This window comes from Oncorhynchus mykiss, chromosome 24 (assembly GCF_057628025.1).
Source record: "Oncorhynchus mykiss isolate SJ-2025 chromosome 24, ASM5762802v1, whole genome shotgun sequence".
NCBI classification, from domain to species: Eukaryota; Metazoa; Chordata; class Actinopteri; order Salmoniformes; family Salmonidae; genus Oncorhynchus; species Oncorhynchus mykiss.
Window position 1 is genome coordinate 18,729,942 of NC_143045.1, and position 23,509 is coordinate 18,753,450.

Consider the following 23,509-nt stretch of genomic DNA (forward strand, 5'->3'; position numbering starts at 1 on the left):
TCGCAAAGTTCAAGGGGGCCGAATACTTTCGCAAGGCACTGTATATTGGAACAGCCCACTCTGTTGCTGTCAGAGGTTAAATTATATTTTGTCTTCACCTGAAATGTCACCATGCAGTTCCTCAACCCATTGTAATTAGAAACCCAAAGTTCCTATAAGCTGCAAGGACATGACATCCCCGTGTCATGCCTAAATAGTAAAACATCTAGATGTATTGTAATACTATTATCTACTATAGGATGCTTGTGCTTCCATGTGTCTTTTGACAATACAAAATAACAATCTTCTTCACACATTTAATTCCCCTGTTCCGTGTGTCCAGAGAAGGGTCAGTGTTTCACATTTGGTAGTAACCAGCATGGTCAGTTGAGCTGTAGCTCCCGTCGGACCAGTCGTGTTCCCTTCCTGGGCCTACAGGGCATCACCATGGCAGCCTGTGGGGAAGCCTTCACTCTAGCCATTGGATCAGGTGTGTAGGGGGCATTAGCAATCAGGGAATATCCTTTAAGCGGACATTTTCAATTTATATAAAGTATTGGAGAAATGTGATGTCCTCAGCAAACTTTGGGTGTTAGATAACGCACTTTATTAGAAGAACTAATTGAACACTGTACCAATCGGTTTCTGTAATGTCTATGGAGATGTGCTTTCAGCAAATGCTTTAACAGATGTGTATTAGACATTTTCCAAAGGGTAGAAAGTTGTGGAGAATGTCAGAATGTGTCAATGATCAGCATGACCTCCCATAGGGAGATTGCAGGCACAGTCACCTCATTGTTTAGGGCTGGCTTTGTTCAGCTCTGCTCTCCCAGGGATAGAGCCATTATTGCTGGCATGGCAGGAGCAGGGAGGAGAAGAGAGGGCAGGTAAGACGAGGGAGAAGAGAGGGCTGTCTGTTAAGGATTGTGCAGATTCATGAATCCTGGGGTGTGCGCTGAAGAACGTAACTATTCTCTTCACTCTATCTTGGTGTAGAAGGGGAGGAGTATGTCTGGAGAAAGGGGGCCCATGGCCGCCTCGGAAGAAAAGAGGTGGATTCTGGGATACCGAAAGCAGTGCAGCTCGACGAGAGCCACCCGTTCACTGTGACGGTGGCCTGTTGTCATGGCAACAGTCTGCTGGCAGTGAAACATAATATTTTTCCTATTACCTTTTTGTTAAACAAAAGTATGTGAAATTGCTAGTAGCACATACTGTTTGTGGTGAAATCAAACAGAAGTCAAAGGTGAAACTTGAGACAAGCTCCCTTAGATGATGCTGACAGAGATCCATGTTTTTTTCCTTGTAGAACAGAAGGTCTGAAAGAGCCTATTTGTTAATAGCTTGATAATTAGCTAACCCCACCATGCAGATTTTCCTGTAGCTTTCTCACAGTCAGTTAATTCAAAAGTGACCAACAAGCCCCATGTTTGGCTTTTTGTGTCTCCATCGCCTCAGGGTCTGTAGTAACAGAGGCTCATTAACGTGGATGAGGCAATCAGTTGTGCCTTGCTCTCCACAAGCAAGAAAATTAACAACAGGGGCCTGCCTCCCTGTCATGCTTAGCTCGTTAGGCATTGGGGAGATGAGCTGGGGTTAGCTCTGTTTATAAACCTGAATGTAACAAACCAGTGTCTCTGATAATAGGCATCCTCTGCCATCTCCACAAAACCAGGCAGAGGGTTGGTTAGGTTGAATGTCTGTATCCATTTACACCAGTAATCATTTACTCACATTTCACTATTTACCATACATAGTGCACATTTATAGTTATTGATTTCAGTTTGCTTGCATGCAGTGTATGGATCTTCATGTAATGTGAATATTTCCCCAACCTCAACAAGAGAATGTATTATCCAACCTGTGAGTAATGGTCCCTCTCATAAGGAAAAGCGAACAAGTTAGCAATTCCTCTGCTTTAAAACAATGATGGTTTCGCAAATGACACCCTATTCCCTTTGTAGTGCACTAATCACTAGTACTGCACTATATAGGGAATAGGGTGCCAAATGGGACACACCCAATATCTATTCAAATGCAACCCTCCCATTGAAAATATATACAGATTTAGGAAAGATTAAATTGAACATAAAATCTGATCAGTATGTAAGAGAGACGTCTCTAATTTTTGGAAGAGACCCAAGTTACAGTCCTGTTCCAGTGTAACTCGGACCTGCCTGCTTACCATGTGGTAGTGACCTGAAACGCCAACACAGTAGCCAGAGTGCCCTCACACAGGTCATTTCACCCACATTTGACTTCCATGGCTTTTGTTATTTTATCAGTATATGAGTAGTACATTAGTCCAGATACAGTATGACTAAATCCATGGTAGACAATGGCAGTGTGTGGGCATTAAAAACATTCTTGTGCCACCACACCTACTGCATTGTGAAGTAACCAAGAAGAAATGTGGGTGTATCTATATCTAAAATACAAGAGGGAAATAATTAAATACCTGTCCTGAAACCTTTTACAAGACTCAGACCCCTTATTGCATGTAACTGTACACATGCATGCATTGGGTAAGATGGTATATTCTTGTCTGTCTTTAGTGCTAATATAAGTGATACGTTGATGGCTTCTCTGTTTACTTTTCTTTTTCTCAGCTTTGCTTGAGGAGCCCGTCCCCAGATGATACAGCTCTGTAAACCATTCCACCACCATCCAGCCCCTCGTTAGCTGTCAGGAGAGAAACAGTGGCACATGGTGAAGGACTACTAGCCTCCCCTGAATAACTTCTTCCAGTGGCCTGTCCTTTACTAAGCTTTTAGAGGACCCCTGCACATCTTAAATAGTTTCAGTTGCTCTGTCTCAAGTCAGTTTGTATTAACTTTTAATGTTAAGTTTTTCATATAGTATTATGTAAATGTTGGTACCTTATTAATGGCACAATTTATGGAACAAATGCAAATCATTCCATTTTAGAAGCTAAACGTAGCAAAAAAAGAAATGTCCCCTTTTCAGGACCCTGTCTTTCAAAGATAATTCGTAAAAATCCAAATAACTTCACAGATCTTCGTTGTAAAGGGTTTTAACACTGTTTCCCATGCTTGTTCAGTGAACCATGAACAATTGATGAACATGCACCTGTGGAACGGTCATTAAGACACTAACAGCTTACAGACGGTAGGCAATTAAGGTCACAGTTATGAAAACTTAGGACAGTAAAGAGGCCTTTCTACTGACTCTAAAAAACACCAAACGAAAGATGCTCAGGGTCCCTGCTCATCTGCATGAACGTGCCTTAGGCATGCTTTAAGGAGGCATGAGGACTGCAGATGTGGCCAGGGCAATAAATTGCAACGTCCGTACTGTGAGACGCCTAAGACAGCGCTACAGGGAGACAGGGCAGACAGTTGACCGTCCTTGCAGTGGCAGACCACGTGTAACAACACCTGCACAGGATGGGTACATCCGAACATGACACCTGCGGGACAGGTACAGGATGGCAGTAACAACTGCCCGAGTTACACCAGGAACGCACAATCCCTCCATCAGTGCTCAGACTGTTCGCAATAGGCTGAGAGAGGCTCGACTAAGGGCTTGTAGGACACGCACAATCCCTCCATCTTGGGGGAATGTCCTACAAGCCCTTAGTCGAGCCTCTCTCGGGCCTATTGCGGACAGTCTGAGCACTGATGGAGGGCTTGTGCGTTCCTGGCACGCACAATCCCTCCATCAGTGCTCAGACTGTTTGCAATAGGCTGAGAGAGGCTCGACTAAGGGCTTGTAGGACTGTTGTAAGGCAGGTCCTCAGCAGACATCACCGGCAACAACGTAGGCTATTGGCACAAACCCACCGTCGCTGGACCAGACAGGACTGGCAAGAAGCGCTCTTCACTGTCGAGTCAAGGTTTTGTCTCACCAGGGGTGATGGTCGGATTCGTGTTTATCGTTGAAGGAATGAGCGTTACACCGAGGCCTGTACTCTGGAGCAAGTGATCGATTTGGAGGTGGAGAATCCGTCATGGTCTGGTGCGGTGTGTCACAGCATCATCGGACTGAGCGACCCTCCAGCATGACAATGCCACCAGCCATACTGCTCGTTCTGTGAGTGATTTTCTGAAAGACAGGAATGTCAGTGTTCTGCCATGGCCAGCGAAAGGCCCGGATCGCAATCCCATTGAGCACGTCTGTGATCTGTTGGATCGGAGGGTGAGGGCTAGGGCCATTCCCCCAAGAAATGTCAGACAGGTGCCTTGGTGGAAGAGTGGGGTAACATCTCACAGCAAGAACTGGCAAATCTGGTGCAGTCCATGAGGAGGAGATACTGCACTGCAGTACTTAATGCAGCTGGTGGCCACACCAGATACTGACTGTTACTTTTAATTTTGACACCCCCCTTTGTTCAGGGACACATTATTCAATTTCTGTTAGTCACATGTCTGTGGAACTTGTTCAGTTTGTCTCAGTTGTTGAATCTTATTATGTTTATACAAATATTTACACATGTTAAGTTTGCTGAAAATAAACGCAGTTTACAGTGAGAGGACATTTCTTTTTTTGCTGAGTTTATTTAGCTTCCTAAGCTTGTGTAGCTAATATAATGCTCTACCAAAAGTATTGGAGTGAGATTGCAGGAGGAGGTCATTGGGGAGCTGTCGTGCAGTAAGGTTTTGTCTCAGCATGATACAACACACAGTCCCAGGATGTCTAACTGGTTTGGTAGCTTTATTTACCCAGTATTTAGTTAGACAAAACAATGTTTAGGACTGCCACTACAGTGTGAGCCTACTAACTGACTCGTCAGTCAAATGAAGCAAACAAGTACGACACTTTAAATCTTGAGCACATTATCAGTGGCTCTCATTGTGCTTTTAGGATTAGTCCTCATCAATTGGATTAGTAACTTTTGTTTTCATTTACAATAACACGTGGTTTGTTTCGTGTCATAGTAAGGCACTTTTACACAACACATGAACAGTGAAAGTTTCTTTAAGGCTGACTAAAGGAGGCCACTGCTATAGTAAATGCAATTCAAGACACATGGATCTTTCAATCCTCAAGTGTTCATAGATTGTTTAAGATTTTTGATGTGGAAGGGTCACTAACAAAGCATGGCACAGGTAGGAGAGACACATTAAGAGTCAATCTTGTCTCTTCAGCTGTGTGTGTCATAGGCATGAGTCCGTTTGATATGATGTGCTTAATTATAACACTGGCTTCATCCCGAAGGGCACCCTATTCTCTACATAGTGCACGACTTATGAACGGAGCCATATAGGCCCTGGTCAAAAATAGTGTACTATATAGGGAAAAGGGTGCGATCACTGGCTTGATTTTACGTTGGAAAGCCTCCAAACAGGCTGAGATAGAGAGTAAACTGTAGTGCAAAAAAGGTGGGTCACTGTCTAGTATAGAGAGATTTACATGGTTATTAACGTCACGCCAGGGTAAACCAACACAAAACACAGCCCTGATTTTAAGTGTTTCTAAAATCCCATATGGGAAAAATGAATGCTGGAAAAAACGATTGCAACCATTTCCCTGTTTGACCGCTAGGTTGTATGGGTATTATGATTCATACTGTGGTACTATATGGTTGAAAGGGTCTATGATTTAGTAATACTACAATGCTGTAGCAGATTTTCGCCAGTTATTTGAAGAAAGCGTATGTGCCTGTGTGATGATGTAATCCTGAAGCAACAAGGTTGGTGATGACAACCTATGGCTATTGAATATTTGTAAATGGACACAATTGTAAAGGTTTTAAAGACAAGTTATTGTCCTGTCATTCGAAACCACTTCCGACAATTATCGAATTCAATGTTTCATATTGATGATCATATTTATCTGCAACTCCATGAATAGCAGGCTCTTCTTTTTCAGTTTCACCACCAGAGGGCAGTTTTTCCTAATTAGTTATTAATGTGTCTACCTAGGGTCAATTCATCAATACATGTCATGTTTTCTGTGCAGACTTTAGGATGTCAAACCATTTCACTTTGTGATTCAACATTAGATACTGTATCTGTACCCTTTTTTAAGTGAACATGCTCCTTTCAAGCTATTTAATTAAAGTCACAATTTGCATGTGAAACCATACATTATTTCCATTCATTTTAGATTATCATTCATTTAATAAAAAAGAGAGTTGAATTAAATAGCTGACAAATAAATCAAATCAAAGGAGGAGATATCATTGACCCATAGCATAGAAAAGCAGATAGGCTATGTTGAGTTCACTTTCGACTCCTCCCGCAAGAAAAATAGTAGGCGGGGGTATGTACCTAAACAGATGGGATGAGAGCATTGTCTTTAATCTGTCACTGTTACCTCTGCATGGAGACATGCGGACGATTTTCCTGCATTTATAGACCCAGATTAATATTGTCAGAAGAAGACATCGCCAGGTTTTGATGCAATAACGTTTATACTTTCGAGGATTCCCTTTGTTTCCATGCACTCGGTCACCCGGTTGCTGGAGAGACGGCGGAGCTGAATCGGTCAATAATTTCGTCTCGCAAACCGATCTGTCGCTGGCTGGCGAAGGGGACATATATATCTGAGAATCTCTCTGGTGACGGCCATCAGAAGAGAGACATCGGTGGCATCATACCACAAATCGCATAGGTGGACAGGACACAGGGGCGAAGGGAGAGACATTAATCAGCAGTGTATTTCTACACATCCTGCAGCAATGCCGGGGTTTGATTACAAGTTTCTGGAGAAACCGAAGAGACGGTTTCAATGTCCCTTATGCAGTAAAGCCATGCGAGACCCTGTTCAAGTTTCTACGTGTGGCCACCGATTTTGTGACACCTGTCTACAAGAATTTTTAAGGTAAGCTGTTGGTCTATGTCTGTGTTTCTGTATGTCTTTCTGTGTGTGTCTGTCTCGCTCTCTCTCTCTCTCTCTCTCTCTCTCTCTCTCTGAATGTATATGTGTGTGCGTGTCATATTCCAGATTCAGAGAGATTAGCCTATTGGATTGTCATAATGGTATTACATTGTAATGTGTTCTGTATACACAAAGCCTTAAGGGTAAGTCAACACCACTTCCTTTTACCTATAATATTGTTTCACCTGTGAGTGCAAAGGCCTTACAAAGGAAGGACACACCTACAGGATATGTTTACATATATACTTTCCAATTGAAACTGAACATTTATGATTAGTTCCTAGAGTGTGAGACAAGACATGTAGCCTATACACACAGAGAGAGAGAGAGAGAGAGAGAGAGAGGTCTGAAAGCAAGTTTTTTCAGTGTTCTTTAAACCAGTGGTTTTGAAAGTCTATGTCGAAAAAAAAATTAGATATATATACATTGCATTCAGAAAGTATTCTAAGTATTCTACAGCCTTATTCTAAAAATTGATCAAATTATTCCCCCCCCCCCCCACATGAATCTACACACCATACCCTATAATGACAAAGCAAAAACAGGTTTGTAGAAATTTTGACAAATGTATTAAAAATAAAAAACGGAAATATCACATTTACATAAGTATTCAGACCCTTTATTCAGTACTTTGTTGAAGCACCTTTGGCAGTGATTACAGCCTAGAGTCTTCTTGGGTAAGACGCTACAAGCTTGGTACACCTGTATTTGGGGAGTTTCTCCCATTCGTCTCTGCAGATCCTCTCAAGCTCTGTTAGTTTGGATGGGGAGCGTTGCTGCTCAGCTATTTTCAGGTCTCTCCAGAGATGTTTGATCGGGTTAAAGTTCTGGCTCTGGCTGGGCCATTCAAGGACATTTAGAGACTTGTCCCGAAGCCACTCCTGCATTGTCTTGGCTGTGTGCTTATGGTTGTTGTCCTGTTGGAAGGTGAACCTTCACCCCAGTCTGAGGTCCTGAGCGCTCTGGAGCAGGTTTTCATCAAGGACCTCTCTGTACTTTCCTCCGTTCATCTTTGCCTCGATCATAACTGGTCTCCCAGTCCCTGCCGCTGAAAAACATCCCGACAGCATGATGCTGCCACCACCACCATGCTTCCATGTATTGATGGTTCCAGGTTTCCTCGATGTGACGCTTGGTATTCAGGCCAAAGAGTTCAATCTTGGTTTCATCTGACCAGAGAATCTCGTTTCTCATGGTCTGAGTCCTTTAGGTGCCTTTTGGCAAACTCCAAGCAGGCTGTCATGTGCCTTTTACTGAGGAGTGGCTTCTGTCTGGCCACTCTACCATAAAGGCCTGATTGGTGGAGTGCAGCAGAGATGGTTGTCCTTTTGGAAGGTTCTCCCATCTCTACAGAGGAACTCTGGAGCTCTGTCAGTGACCATCGAGTTCTTGGTCACCTCCCTGACCAAGGCCCTTCTCCAATAAAGTTGTAGAAACATCTCAAGGATGATCAATTGAAACAGGATACACCTGAGTTCAATTTTGAGTCTCACAGCAAAGGTTCTGAATATTAATGTAAATAAGATATTTCTGTTTTTCTTTAAACTTGTTTTCACTTTGTCATAGTGAGGTATTGTGTGTAGATTGCTTATAATTTATATATTATAATTGTTTTACTCCATTTTAGAATAAGGCTGTAACGAATCAAAATATATAATATATTTTAGATTATTCAGTGGCCACACTCTGCCTTGATGACAGCTTTGCACACTCTTGGCATTCTCTTAACCAGCTTCATGAGGTAGTCACCTGAAATGAATTTCAATTAACAGGTGTGCCTTGTTAAAAGTGAATTTTTGGAATGTCTTTCCTTAATGTGTTTGAGCCAATCAGTTGAGTTGTTTCAAGGTAGGAAGATAGCCCTATTTGGTAAAAGACAAAGTCCATATTATGGTAAGAACAGCTCAGATACCCGCAAAACACCAGTCTCAACGTCAACAGTGAAGAGGTGACTCCAGGGTGCTGGCCTTCTAGGCAGAGTTCCTCTGTCCAGTGTCTGTGTTCTTTTGCCCATCTTTTCTTTTTATTGGCCAGTCTGAGATACAGCTTTTTCTTTGCAACTCTGCCTAGAAGGCCAGCATCTCGGAGTCGCCTCTTCACTGTTGACATTGAGACTGGCGTTTCGCCTGTGCTATTTAATGAAGCTGCCAGTTGAGGACTTGTGAGGAGTCTGTTTCTCAAACTAGACAGTCTCATGTACTTGTCCTCTTGCACAGTTGTGCACCGGGGCCTCCCACTCCTCTTTCTATTCTGGTTAGAGCCAGTTTGCGCTGTTCTGTGAAGGGAGTAGTACACAGCGTTGTATGAGATCTTCAGCTTCTTGGAAATTTCTCGCATGGAATAGCCTTCATTTCTCAGAACAAGAATAGACTGACGAGTTTCAGAAGAAAGTGGCCATTTTGAGCCTGTAATCGAACCCACAAATGCTGATGCTCCAGATACTCAACGACTCTAAAATACAGTTTTATTGCTTCTTTAATCAGAACAACAGTTTTCAGCTGTGCTAACATAATTGCCAAAGGGTTTTCTAATGATCAATTAGCCTTTTAAAATTATAAACTTGGATTAGCTAACACAATGTGCCATTGGAACACAAGAGTGATGGTTGCTGATAATGGGCCTCTGTACATCCTATGTAGATATTCCATTAAAAATCAGCCGTTTCCAACTGCAATAGTCATTTAAAACATTAACAATGTCTACACTGTATTTCTGATCAATTTGATGTTATTTTAATGGACCAAAAATGTGCTTTTCTTTCAAAAACAAGGACATTTCTAAGTGACCACAAACTTTTGAACGGTAGTGTGTGTATTTTTAATATATTTGGATATATATATATATATATACACACACACACACACACACACTACCGTATATATACATAGACTTCGAGCGCCAGCTATCCTGGGGGAAACTTCGGAGGGAACCAGCTACTAGATGGTTCGATTAGTCTTATAAATATATATATTGGAACAGAAAATTAAGATGACAGATTATTCTATGTGAAAATATACAAGCATTTAAAAAACTTAAATGTTATTGAGTAAATGTATTTATTGGTTACTTCTAATTTTGATAAACTCATTACATTTGTATCTCGTAAGGTTATTTGTTCATGTAAAAATCTAAATGTACAGATTTTAAGGTTGTCATTATATTTGAGGTGGGGTCACAATAAATTATTGCTGGGAAGTAGTGGTGTATAAATGGGGAAAGAAATGGGGTCCCCATTGAAAAAGTTTGAATACCACTACCCAGCCTATGGTATTGAAAATGTTTATAACATATTTCAACATTCACTCCTTGGAAAGTTTCACCCATGTCAACTTTATTCCTTTAGATTAGCCAAATGTAGCCAGCCGTTGGGGGTGTTCTTTATACATGCAAATCTCTCATGAAGTCAGTTTTTTTAATTTTCCATTACTGAATTCAAATTGGCCCAACTGGCAGTATTCTGGGAGCCACCAATGAGAACTCAAGCTCCAAAAGGCCACAAAACAGAAGAGAAAACAATTGCTTGCTTGTATCATCATTTGGCCCAATGCAATTGTAATATTATACATGTATGTTTCAGGTAATAAACTGTCAGAGATTCAGTGCTGTGATGAGGGAGAAATGTTTCAGACTTTGCTGCCATTCTAGCTGTAGTCCCCTACCATGACACATTATCTAATGTTAAGACCTCAGGATCAGGGACAGAGAGAGGGGAGAGGCACTTTGTCTGTTTATGTGTGTGAGTCTGCATGGAAATATGTCTGCGTGTATTTGTATTTGTCCACGTGTGTATGCTTGTTAATATCTGTGTGTTTTCACCCAGGCAGGCAGAGGGGATCCTGGCCTATCTTCCTTGTCTTCTTGTCTGTCTTTTTGCCCTTAGGATGTATGCCTGCCTGACTGCGTTTCGGGCCAGGGGAGGGTGCAGGGTGGTAGTAGTGCTGGGTCCGGGGCAGTCAACAGTGGCGCTGCCTTGGATGAGGGGGGATTAGACAGATTCCTTTATTGGAATCAGGGAATCAGTGTGCTGAGAGATTGGCGGATCATTCACTCGGAGGTCACCAAATTCAAATCTCTTTGTAATCATTTTATTTGTCACTTGCTTCATAAACAACCAGTGAAATGCTTACTTACAGGCCCTTCCCAACAATGCAGATAGAAAAATAGAGAAATTGCACCCTATCCCCTATATAGTGCACTACTTTTGACCAGGGCCCCTTATGGCTCTGGTCAGAAGTAATGCACTGCAGTATATAGGGCAGTGTATCCAAACCCTGGTCCTCGAGCATAACAGTACACCTTTTCATTGTAGCCCTGGACAAACACACCTCATTCAGCTCATTGAGGGCCTGATGATTAGTTGACACGTTGAATCAGGTGTGCTTGTCCAGGGTTACAATAAAAATGTGTACTGTTGGGGGTACCCAAGGACCAGGGTTGGGAAACACTGATAGGTAGGGTAGGGTGCTATTTGGGAGACATACAGTATTTAATTTTGGCAACTATTTTAGATTTAGTTTTGTGCCACTTGAGGTTCTCATACCCCTTCACCCCTACCACATCCCTCCCAGCCCCCATTGAAAGATGGCTGAAATACTTGGGGGTCCTACTTTATGTATATTTAATTGGATTTCAATTAAACCCTCGTAGTTGGTTATTGCAGGATGCAGGAAGCAGAGGTGGGTCTACCTGAACTTTGTGCTACGTCATCTTGGAACACAGCTTCTGTGTTATTGTTTGAGTAGACAATGGCTGGACATATTTCAGTTATGGCAGTTATGGTTCCCCTTTATGTTTTTGCGTTTCACTTCATTGCCAGAGACAACCAGAAGTGGGAGGTTTTTTTCACCGTATAGGTCTTATCTAGTCCTCTACACATATTTAGACTATCTTGGGCTATGTCCTAAATAGCACCCTGTTCTCTACATAGTGGAATACTTTTGACAAGAGACATTTGCGCCCTGGTTGAAAGTAGTGCATTATGTAGGGAATGGGGTGCCATTTGGGATGCGTACCAGGAATGACTTGTCTTCCTCCCTCCCAGCTGCACACTGTGAACACGGCTGATGTTGACGCTCTGTGTCAGTCAAATAAATCAGACTCCTAGTCGTAAGCACAGGTTTGCAGCTAGATTGACCACTAGCAATGCCATGCTGCTTATTCATGGTGCTGTAGATATTATCATAGGACTTGAGCCATGTCTTGTCAAAAAGGAAATTCAACAAAAAGATCAAGGCATTATTGCACTTTTTTATTTGATCATTTCTGGCACTATTATTTTAACATATGCAGTGTCCTCCACTAATATTGGCACCCTTGATAAAATGAGCAAAACAGGCTGTGAAAAAAAAGTATGACTGCCTCATCTCTGTACCCCACACATAAAATTATCTGTATAGTCCCTCAGTCGAGCAGTGAATTTTAAACACAAATTAAACCACAAAGACCAGGGAGATTTTCCAATGTCTCGCAAAGAAGGGCGCCAATTTGTAGATGGGTAAAACAAATAATTAAAGCAGACAATGTTTATCTCTTTGAGCATGGTGAAGTTATTAGTTACACTTTGGATGGTGTATCAATACACTCAGTCACTACAAAGATACAGGCGTTCTTCCTAACTCAGTTGCCAGAGAGGAAGGAATCCGCTCAGGGATTGCACCATAAGGCCAATGCTGACTTCAAAACAGTTACAGAGTTTAATGGCTGTGATAGAACTGAGAATGGATCAACAACATTGTAGTTAATCAACAATACTAACCTAAATAACAGAGTGGAAAGAAGGAAGCCTGTACAGAATACAAATATACCAAAACATGTTCACAACAAGGCACTAAAGTAATACTGCAAAAAAATGTGGCCAAGCAATTAACTTTTTGTCCTGAATGCAAAGTGTTATGTTTGTGGCAAATCCAATACAACACATTACCACTCTCCATATTTTCAAGGATATTGGTGGCAGCTGTATATCATGCTATGGGTATGCTTGTCATCGTTAAGGACTGGTGAGTTTTTCAGGCTAAGAAAGAAACGGATGAAGCTAAGCACAGGCAACATCCTAGATGAAAATCTGGTTCAGTCTGCTTGCCACCAGATACTGGGAGATTAATTTACCTTTCAGCAGGACAATAACCTAGAGCACAAGGCCAAATATACACTGGAGTTTCTTACCAAGAAGACAGTGAATGTTACTGAGTGGTCTAGTTACAGTTTGACTTAAATCTACTTAAACATCTATGGCAAGACCTGAAAATGGTTGACTAGCAATGATCAATAACCAATTTGACAGCGATTGAAGAATTTTGAAAAGAAGAATGGGCAAATGTTTCACAATTAGGTGTGGAAAGCTCTTCAAGACGAAGTATTGTCTCAGGGGTGTGAATACTTATGTACATGAGATATTTCTGAATTTCAATTTCAATAAATTTGCAAACATTTCTAAATGGGATATTATGTGTAGATGGGTAAAAAATAAATAAATTAAATGTATTTTGAAATCAGGCTTTTACACAACAAAATGTAGAATAAGACAAGGGGTATGAATACTTTCTGAAGGCACTGTATATAAACATATTTGAATACATTTTTTTTATTTAACTAGGCGAGCCGGTTAAGAACAGATTCTTATTTACAATGACGGCCTACACCGGCCAAACTCGGATGACGCTGGGCCAATTGTGTGCCGCCCTATGTGGCTCCCAATCACGGCTGGTTGTGATACAGCCTGGATTTGAACCAGGGTGTCTGTAGTGATGCCTCTAGCACTGAGATGCAGTGCCTTAGACCGCTGCGCCACTCGGGAGCCCATCTTAATAAGATGTCTGAAGGCAAAGCTCTCCAAATATACTGTATCAGGATGACAAGCTCGTATATAGAAAGAGAGAGACCGTTGAAGAGTAAGAGATCATTGGTGGTCAATGCCTTTTGCCTGCGGCTTTGTGTCTACCTCAGAGGCCTCCCTGTCTGTGTTCAGAGAATACAAATCCTTTACTCGCTGCATCCCACGCAATGACTCTTTTTAAAACACAAAGACGCACAGAATATAGATTTTTTTCCAGACAAAAAAAGACCAAGCCAGTGTTTTTGTAAAGTAGTGACGACTCGTGATCATAACAGACAAAGAGAGCACGATTCAACAGTCAGTTGCAGCTGCAGTATACTGTGAAGTGGGGACAACCAGACTATCAGGGAGAGCAATCATCTGCACCTATTTTGTGGATGCGTAGAGTGACTAATGTTACTACCAGTTATATTCAGAGTTAATGGGGAATTGATTGCACTATTTGTTCAGCTCAAGTTTTTATCGCTTTCCATTTCAATGTTGGGGACCTAGGATGCTTCCCAAATGGCACTCTATTCCCTACATAGTGCACTACTTTTGACCATAGCACTATGGGCCCTGGTCAAAAGTTGTGCCTATATAGGGAATAGGGTGGCATTTTGGACACACACAATGTCAGTGACTTACAATGTCAGTGACATTATTGACTTGGTAAGCTTGCTAAACTGTAGCGCAGCCAAGAGAGGGGGGGCTCTGTTTTCATAACACATTGTTTTCTCAGGTAGCCTAGCAAACATCACACTGTTATTCTGAATGGTATTTTGTCTTCTAAAACATTTCAGTGCCTCAGAGGTCTGTCCACAATGACTTTACTATTCATCTGTCGGGATCCTATTCGTCCAGCTGACAGGGGTTTAGGCTATTTGACAGCCACTTCACCCTTCCATCGATCTCACACAGAAATGAATCTAGTCAATTGATTAACACAGTAAAAAGCCACATGTAGCAGAGTTCACCGAGTGTGTTTCCATTTTTCCATTGGCTTCATTAGAACACTGTTCAAACTGAGGACAGAGACAGTTGCGCACGCAGGGATTGCACAAAGGGCAGTTGCGATCATTCTGAAGCAAGCACAAGTAAGCCTATACCGAAGCTCCCTGAGGTAATTTGTATACATTTTGTACACCGAGTGGATCCCCTCCCAGAGAGTCCCAGCTTTTGTGTTCAGTATGTGAAATCAGTCCAGGCTTGCCAGCCAGCTTTCACTTTGACACTGATAGCTCTGCCAGCGTCTCTGGGACCCACCTGGATTCGCCACTCCTGTGTAACAGGCCATAAAAATAGCTTATTACTTTAGAGCATAAATCACCAAATTGACACTTCCACTTACTCATAAGTATGAATGATCTATGGTTACATCTCAGCAGGTCTCTCCTTCATCTCTATCCAAGTTGAATCTTATCTTCAACTTTTCCTCATGGTATCCCTTGAAACAAGTGGCCTCCACACCCTCGCTTCAGGTTTGACGCTTTTCATATGCTATCGTACAATAACTTTTCCCTTTTCTCTGACAGACACACTACTTTTGAACTAACACAATCTTTTTTTTTTGCTGAATTATGCCAAAATCTGTCATTCTGCCCCTGAGCAAGGCAGTTAACCCACTGTCCTCCGGGCGCCGACGACGTGGATGTCGATTAAGGTAGCCCCCGCACCTCACTGATTCAGAGGGGCTGGGTTAAATGCGGAAGACACATTTCAGTTGAATACATTGTTGGACAACTGACTAGGTATCCCCCTTTCCCTTTGTGATGAAAAGACTTAGCTTGTCTGTCAGCGTGTTAGCATGTGATGCTAATGGGCTGTTTTCTCCGCCCATGGAGAGAGCGAGGGAGTGGAGGAATGTTTAAATACAACAGGCCAACAGGCAGAAGCCCTGGAGGCTCCCTGGCCCAGCCCTGATGTAGAGTCATGGGGTAGTAGAACGAGTACAGCCCTGAGGCTTATCACTTCTGCAATCAACTGTAAGTCACATGCCTGTATGCTGATCTTGGCCTGCGTCCCAAATGGCACCCTATTCCCTACTTTTGATCAGGGCCATAAGGCTCTGATCAAAAGTAGTGTACTGTATAGGGAATAGGGTGTCATTTGGAACGCAGCCCTGGTTGCTAACGGCAAACCCCTTATCATAGGCCTTGGCAATTAGCTCAATGCTCATTAGCAAAGGAGAATACAAATAATTCTCCCCAATAAAAATTATTCTCCCCATGATATAGGGTAAGAGCGGCCTTACATGCCAAACCCATCCCATACATGGTGTGATACATGGAGTCATGTATCTTGGGTTAGTGTTTGTGTGAGCCAAGGCAGGGTCACACTTGCACAACTGTGTCATCTCTGTGGGAATACTACAGTACTCCGGCCTAGCCTTGACTGGATCAGTAATTGGTTTATTCTGCCCCATAAATTCTTCCTGGATGTGTTTCCTCAACAATATGATAGCCTACTGTAACTTCTTCCTGGATGGGCCTCCCCAACACTATGGTAGCCTACTGTAACTTCTTCCTGGATGGGCCTCCACAACACTATGGTAGTCTACTGTAACTTCTTCCTGGATGGGCCTCCACAACACTATGGTAGCCTACTGTAACTTCTGACTTCCTCTACTGTCCCGAGGCGCTAACGGTCTAATTGTTATGCCATTTTGGAACATGGTGCCATTTGGATAATTGCCATGGGGTTAATACATGTGGTGATTAATCATCCCCACCGGCCAAGGAAGTATGAGTTTGAGTGTTATGAGAGGGAAGATGATTAATTTAACATTGGCAGCATAGTGTCCATGAGATGTGGTGATTGTGCTGTTTTACTGATGCAGGCTATAGGCCTACTCATCTATTCTCTCTGCTCCCTGACTTGTCTGTATGGCTTCTCAGTCTCCCACACATGTAATAACACTGAAGTCCATTTTGATGCAGCATCACCAGCATTCTCAGTGCCTCCGCAACCTCCAACTTCCTCTCTCCTTCCCCACATCGCTCTTCTTCCCTCCATCCCTTCCGCCGTCTGGGAAAGCGAGTGCACAAAAAGCTTATTGTGAATGAGGAAAGAGTTTGGAGGGAAGAAAAGGGGGATGATTGATGTGGTCTGAGACAGTGGAGAGATAGAGGTCAGGCTCTCGTCAGCCAAGGGAATCTGGATGAGTGTCATTGGTCTCCATTAAAGCCAGATGAATTGACTTCTGTCTATTGTGTGTGCAGTTTGATAGGGAAATGCAGAATAGAGGCACTTTTGGCCAGGGATTTAGCTAGTGTCTTTTAAAGGACTAAATGGGGTCCGGGAGCACTGGTGCCTTTCTCTGTGTGTAAGCCAGGCCTGCTCTGTCAGCTGGGCCATAGAAAAAGTGTGTGTGTGTGTGTGGGTTCAGCCGGACTAATAATGAATGGCTCAGTGAATGAGGATCTCCAGTTCCAAGCCCCACACCCATCCTCTAGTCTCTTCACATAGGCCTTCATAGACCCTCACAGGTGTCCAAAGACATTCTTGTATGTATGGCACACAGGGATACAGAAGGGGATGCAGAAGGAATGTTTTTATTTTGCTTCGTCTATTGCTGAGCAAAACGTAGTTCACTGTGCTTCGTTGAAGGGGGTTTAGTTAGCGGAGTGAAAGCCCCCAGGCCTCTGCTCTGGTCTACTCTGATCTGCTCTGTTCTCTGGGTGGGTGGTGACGACCTCTCAAAGCTGAGTAGTGCTGTTCAGGCCAGCTGATGAACTGGGAATGATGAAGTTTAGAATCCTTCTAGAAACACTGAGGCAGTAGTAGCTCATACAAAGGAGTAGGGTGAAGTTGCTCCTAGACAGTGATCTTGGTTCAGTTTCCCCCACTAATGGTTCCGGTTAAGATTGACGGAGGGGAAGCTGATTATTAGACCTGTACCTAGAGGAAACTTCAACCCAGAGCTAGTACACAGAGGCAGTTCCTAACATACAGTAGAAGGGAGGCAGGGTAGACACACCATGACATGGAAGTATCCCAATGTAGGCTGTCACTATTGAGAGAAACTAAACCAGTACTTCCTCACACATGCATGGACTTTGAAGTAATCCATTGTGTGAAAGTCCACTGATCTTTTAAAGTTGAACATGTCAGTTACACTTCCCCACTACCTGAGCTAAGAGGCGTACTGCACCTGGTGAATCACAAATAGAGCTCTGCAAACATACAGTATGAATTATAGCTCTGCCCTTCAGAATAACTCAATGACCTATATGGTGCTCATTCACCCAAATCAACTGGTACAGTAGTCGTTACTGTACATGAATGGACACACTGATTTGATGGCTATGGATTCTACACATACACTACCGTTCAAAAGTTTGGGGTCACTTAGAAATGTCCTTGTTTTTGAAAGAAAAGCACATTTTTGGTCCATTAAAATAACATCAAATTGATCAGAAATACAGTGTAGACGCTGTAAATGACTACATTAGCTGGAAACAGCTGATAAAAAAAAGTGGAATATCTACATAGGCGTACAGATGCCCATTATCACCAAAAAACACTCCTGTGTTCCAATGGCACGTTGTGTTAGCTAATCCAAGTTTATCATTTTAAAAGGCTAATTAATCATTAGAAAACACTTTTGCAATTATGTTAACACAGCTGAAAACTGTTATTCTGATTAAAGAAGCAATAGACTAGTTGAGTATCTGGAGCATCAGCATTTGTGGGTTCGATTACAGGCTCAAAATGGCCAGAAACAAAGTACTTTCTTCTGAAACTCGTCGGTCTATTCTTGTTCTGAGAAATGAAGGCTATTCCATGTGAGAAATTGCCAAGAAACTGAAGATATCGTACAACGCTGTGTACTACTCCCTTCACAGAACAGCGCAAACTGTCTCTAACCAGAAGTCCTCAACTAGCTGCTTCATTAAATAGTACGCACAAAACACCAGTCTCAACGTCAACAGTGAAGAGTCGACTCCGGGATGCTGGCCTTCTAGGCAGAGTTCCTCTGTCCAGTGTCTGTTCTTTTGCCCATCTTTTCTTTTTATTGGCCAGTCTGAGATATGGCTTTTTCTTTGCAACTCTGCCTAGAAGGCCAGCATCCAGGAATTGCCTCTTCACTGTTGATGTTGAGACTTGTACTTTTTAAGGAAGCTGCCAGTTGAGGACTTGTGAGGCATCTGTATCTCAAACTAGACAGTCTAATGTACTTGTCCTCTTTCTCAGTTGTGCACCGGGGCCTCCCACTCCTCTTTCTATTCTGGTTAGAGACCGTTTGCGCTGTTCTGTGATGGGGTAGTACACAGCGTTGTACGAGATTTTCAGTTTCTTGGCAATTCTTTGCCGCCATTTTGAGCATGTAATCGAACCCACAAATGCTGATGCTCCAGATACTCTACTAGTCTAAAGAAGGACAGTTGTATTGCTTCTTTAATGAGAACAACATAATTGCTAACATAATTGCAAAAGGGTTTTCTAATGATTAATTAGCCTTTTAAAATTATCAACTTGGATTAGCTAACACAACGTGCCATTGGAACACAGGAGTAATGATTGCTGATAATGGGCCTCTGTACGCCTATGTAGATATTCCATAAAATATCAGCTGTTTCCAGCTACAATAGTCATTTACAACATTAACAATGCCTACACTGTATTTCTGATCAATTTGATGTTATTTTAATTGACAAAATTTGTTGCTTTACTTTCAAAAATGAGGATATTTTTTTATTTTTATTTTTCTCCCCAATTTCGTGGTATCCAATTGTTAGTAGTTACTATCTTGTCTCATCGCTACAACTCCCATACGGGCTCAGGAGAGACGAAGGTCGAAAGCCATGTCAACGTCTTCCGAAACACAAATCAACCCAACCAACCCGCACTGCTTCTTAACACAGCGCGCATCCAACCAGGAAGCCAGCCGCACCAATGCGTCAGCCGCACCTGTGCACCTGGCGACCTGGTTAGCGTGCACTGCGCCCGGCCCGCCACAGGAGTCACCAGTGTGCGATGAGACAAGGATATCCCTACCGGCCAAACCCTCCCTAACCGCTAGGCCAATTGTGCATCGCCCCATGGACCTCCCGGTTGTGGCCGGCTGCGACAGAGCCTGGGCTTGAACCCAGAGTCTCTGGTGGCACATGCAGTGCCTTAGACCACTGCGCCACCCTGGAGGCCAAAACGAGGATATTTCTAAGTGACCCCAAAGTTTTTAATGGTAGTGTATATGGGTCAATAAAAAAAACAATTGGTCTCTATTCCATTAGGTTATTCAACATTCGTCTTACTCAGGTATTCTGGGAAATGCGTGAACCCTTTGTTTGTTGTTCGTTTTGAATGACCTCACTAAAACAACAAACCAACAAGGTTGTATTTTGTCAACATCTATGGAATACAATACTTGGAATGGAACTTACAACACCAGGATATTTCTATTGCCCTGATAAGAGGTTTCTGTTGTGGGTGTGACTGTAAAACACCGTCTACACTTGCAAGGGTGACGTGTGCTTGTGTTCACGTGTGAGTGTGTGTTTGAGAGAGTATTGTATACTCACTGAACATTTGTGTCACTCACGTGGCGTGATATACTGTGTATGCTAGAACCTGAAGTCACCCATCCATTTAACTTAAAGGCACCATCTTTTCTCATTCAGCTCCTTGGCAGAACATGAGCCTTAATGTTCTCTAAGGGTTTTCCGATAAGACCTACTGTACCATGAGAGGAGTTATATGGGTGTGAGCCAGGACGTTGCAAGATGATATCATTGAATGGGGTCTCATGGGAGGAAGCTGAGGCGCTTTAGAGGTCCAGCTGTGATGATGACATCGCTGAGAGAAAGTTATCGGGACTGTTTCACACAGCTGCAAAGTTGCAGAGTTCCTTCACACAGACTGTCTCCACATGGACCGGACAGCCCAGTTGTTATTGTCAAACTCCCTTAGCGGGAACTGGGGGTCATTTGGTTGAATGTTGAATGGCATAAGGCCTTGGTGGTGCTAATTGCTGGTCTAAGCTAGGCAAATGTGAGCAAATCTATGTACTTATTCTGGGACTAAATTGCACACCTCTCAAAGAGGGAAAGCACTTTAAATTCTTTGCTGGATTTTTCTCCCCCATTGAAATGTCCTTCCTCTCCAAACGCGCTGACCACATTCCTGAGTCAATGCCCCTATGCCATTGTTCTCTGTATGTCAACTCTTTATCAACATTGTTGGTTTTATACAAAAGGAGAGTTTACAAACAAAGTGTGCACAAAGCATCCCTAGAGCAGGTTTGGGACTTGCTGAGACTTGTCTGTGGCTATGGGAGGTCTTATTCAAAGGACTCAGAGTCTGGCAGCTCTTTAGGCCAACAAAGGCGATAGGCATTCCAGTTATGCAGCAGAGCACCTTGCCCCTCAAACAGAGAGCATGTTGGGGCCAAGCTGCCAGAGTCCCAGCCTTGTCGCTGGAGCCTGGCCAGTTGGCAGCCCTCCCCAGCATGGCCAGTGCCTACATGTGCATGGGTATGCATGTAAGGTGTTTATTGTGAAACATACTAGCCCTCGCCTCAGACTACGCCATAGCCACTGTCTGCCTCACAACATAGTGTAATCTGCTGGAGCCTCTTCAGATCAGACAGAGCAGACCCAACCCAGGATGTGTTAGCCTACACAACAGCAAATCCAGAGAGCGCCATCTTCTCTGGGCCAGTAGTTTTTACGATTTGTACCATTTAATTGAGATCAGGATTAATGGACAATGTAGAGCGGAGAGAGACTGGGTTAAGGATTGTGGGAACTGGGAAGCGATGAGGGCTGTTAGGAGGTGGATGGATAGGAAGATTACCCAAGGTTACACAGCGGACATGGGTGGGTCTGCTCGGCCATGGCACAGCTTGTGCTTAGGTGTTCGAAACCCATTCCACTGCTCGGCAGACTCGGCTACATCTGTGCACTGCATCCTGTTGTGCTAATTGATTCCCCCCAATCTGTCTGAGTAGTCACTGCACTGGCTGTGAAGCTGACAGCCCCTCTGTACACGCGCGCACACATACTCAGACTCCCACATATATTAAGCTAGTATAATGCATTCATTTAAATTCAGTTAACAATTTCTTCCCCCAAGAGAGGCTACTGGCTACTTTCTATTAAACCCAGTAGTCCTGAGAGCTATTAGAAACGTGTCTGTGAGGGATTGTTTATGTTGTGAGGCTCATTAGCAGTAGGCAGGCAGGCAGCTGACTGACTGACTGACCGACCGACCGACCGACCGACCGACCAACCGACCACTGGGTCTGGTTGCCGAGTGGATGCCCAGGCATGTGAGGAATTTGTGTCTGGGCTTTGAAAGGAGAACAGGGGGACAGGAACATGGGGAATACAGCGGCCCGGTCCTGCGAGGCACCTGTCTCAGTGAAAGGCTCCACTATGGAGCAAAACAGGTGTTTGCAGAGCAGTTGAGCTCTTCACTAAAAGCATACACACATCCTGAATTCTAGTATTTATTTGGGAGAGGCCCCTTCAATGTTAAGGTCATTGCCATTCAGCCCTAAGCCATTCTGGCCTGCCCCCCTCCCTCTGGCCAGTGAAAGGGCCATTGTGATGATGGCTCCCTTCCTTCCTGCCCTAAGTCTGCTGTCTCTTAACATCAGCTAGCTGTACTTATTGTGTTGGTCAACTAACTAAAAGCTCAATGACCTTCTCAAGTCCACCACTACCACTCTCTGTCTTTGTGGTCTCGTCCCTTCTCTCTCACAGCTCATTTCAGATATGTCAACACGGCACAATGCTCAGCCTCCTCCCGTCCTCCCATCTCCTTCCCCTGCACAGACGGGCTATTGATCCTATGAAAGAGCAGAGTGGAGGAAGTGACTAACTCACGTGTGCGGCCAGATGCATCATTCACTACCGCTCTGTTCGGGATGAGAGCGCATTTGCCTCGTTGTAGCCTCTCGTCTCATTCATATCTTAATTAATTTCCAATTTCATCCCCTCTCAATTTATTTTGGTTCCGTGTCGTTCCTTTCAGTCGTCATCCGGACCCGTAAATCAATATCGCTGACCAAGAGAAACCTGCCGAAGTGTTCTCTCTCACACTCACTCACTGACTTATGTACAGGAATAGTGTCACACCAAACTGGGCCATTGTGCTTTGTTTTTGTTTAGTAAAATCCACATGGCTAATCGTCCACTCTGTTCTCCCTTGTCTCTGTCCCTCTGATTCCAAAAGCTTTGTCATTTACCTCAATGGTGTCACTCCTGGCAACAGGAGCAGCTTTAAAGAATGCATGCAACAGGAGCAGCTTTAAAGAATGCATGCAACAGGAGCACTGCTTTCGTTTCGAGACAAAGGAGTCTTTTTGACGTCACTGCCTCGCCTGGCTAAACAAAGAAAATGCATCCTCGAAATGAGGAGTGGACAGCAGCTTGAGCTGCAGCTGAATGCTGGTTTCAAACATGTATGGCTCAAGGAGAAGGGGACAGAGGGAAGGAGAGGATTGGATTTCTCTGGCAGGTTGTTTTTGTCTCTGTCTGAATGTATATGGGCTTCAGATTCAGGCTGATAAGGGAAACAGGAGCAACAGCATGTCTGGAGACAAGCTACTGGGTTTATCGTGTTTGTGTTTGCAGTCGGTGTGTGTGTCTACGTCGCTGTTTAGATCACAGACAGCAGCCCTCTGTCGTCTTTCTGAGCACACTTCACACAAGAAGCCTTCCTTCCCTCACTGTTACCATGGCCACAGCCAGCACAGGGCCCTCCCAAACTGTCACCATCAGCGAGGTGCACAGCTCAAAGACACCCACTTGAAATGAATTGGTTTACTGAAAAAATAAGAAAAATAGCTTTTTCCTTCATGTCAGATCAATGGAAATGCAGGTAGAGCAGAAATATAAATTACTATTATGTAATGCTGTTTTTACT

At 43.4% G+C, this 23,509-nt stretch overlaps 1 protein-coding gene and 1 long non-coding RNA gene across 2 annotated transcripts in view; both read left to right on the plus strand.

Annotated features, from left to right (window-relative positions):
* Positions 1-321: 321 nt before the first annotated feature.
* Positions 322-4,469, plus strand: LOC110503911 (uncharacterized). The gene is made up of 2 exons (XR_016491351.1): positions 322-469; positions 2,589-4,469. It is a non-coding gene; the product is annotated as an uncharacterized LOC110503911 (long non-coding RNA).
* Positions 4,470-6,166: 1,697 nt separating this feature from the next.
* LOC110503912 (TNF receptor-associated factor 4) overlaps positions 6,167-23,509 on the plus strand; it is a 54,007-nt gene continuing 36,664 nt past the window's right edge. The window contains exon 1 of the mRNA XM_021582546.3: positions 6,167-6,765. Within this exon, the coding sequence (XP_021438221.2) occupies positions 6,623-6,765 (143 nt within the window). The 5' untranslated portion in view covers positions 6,167-6,622. The remainder of the gene's footprint in view (positions 6,766-23,509) is intronic.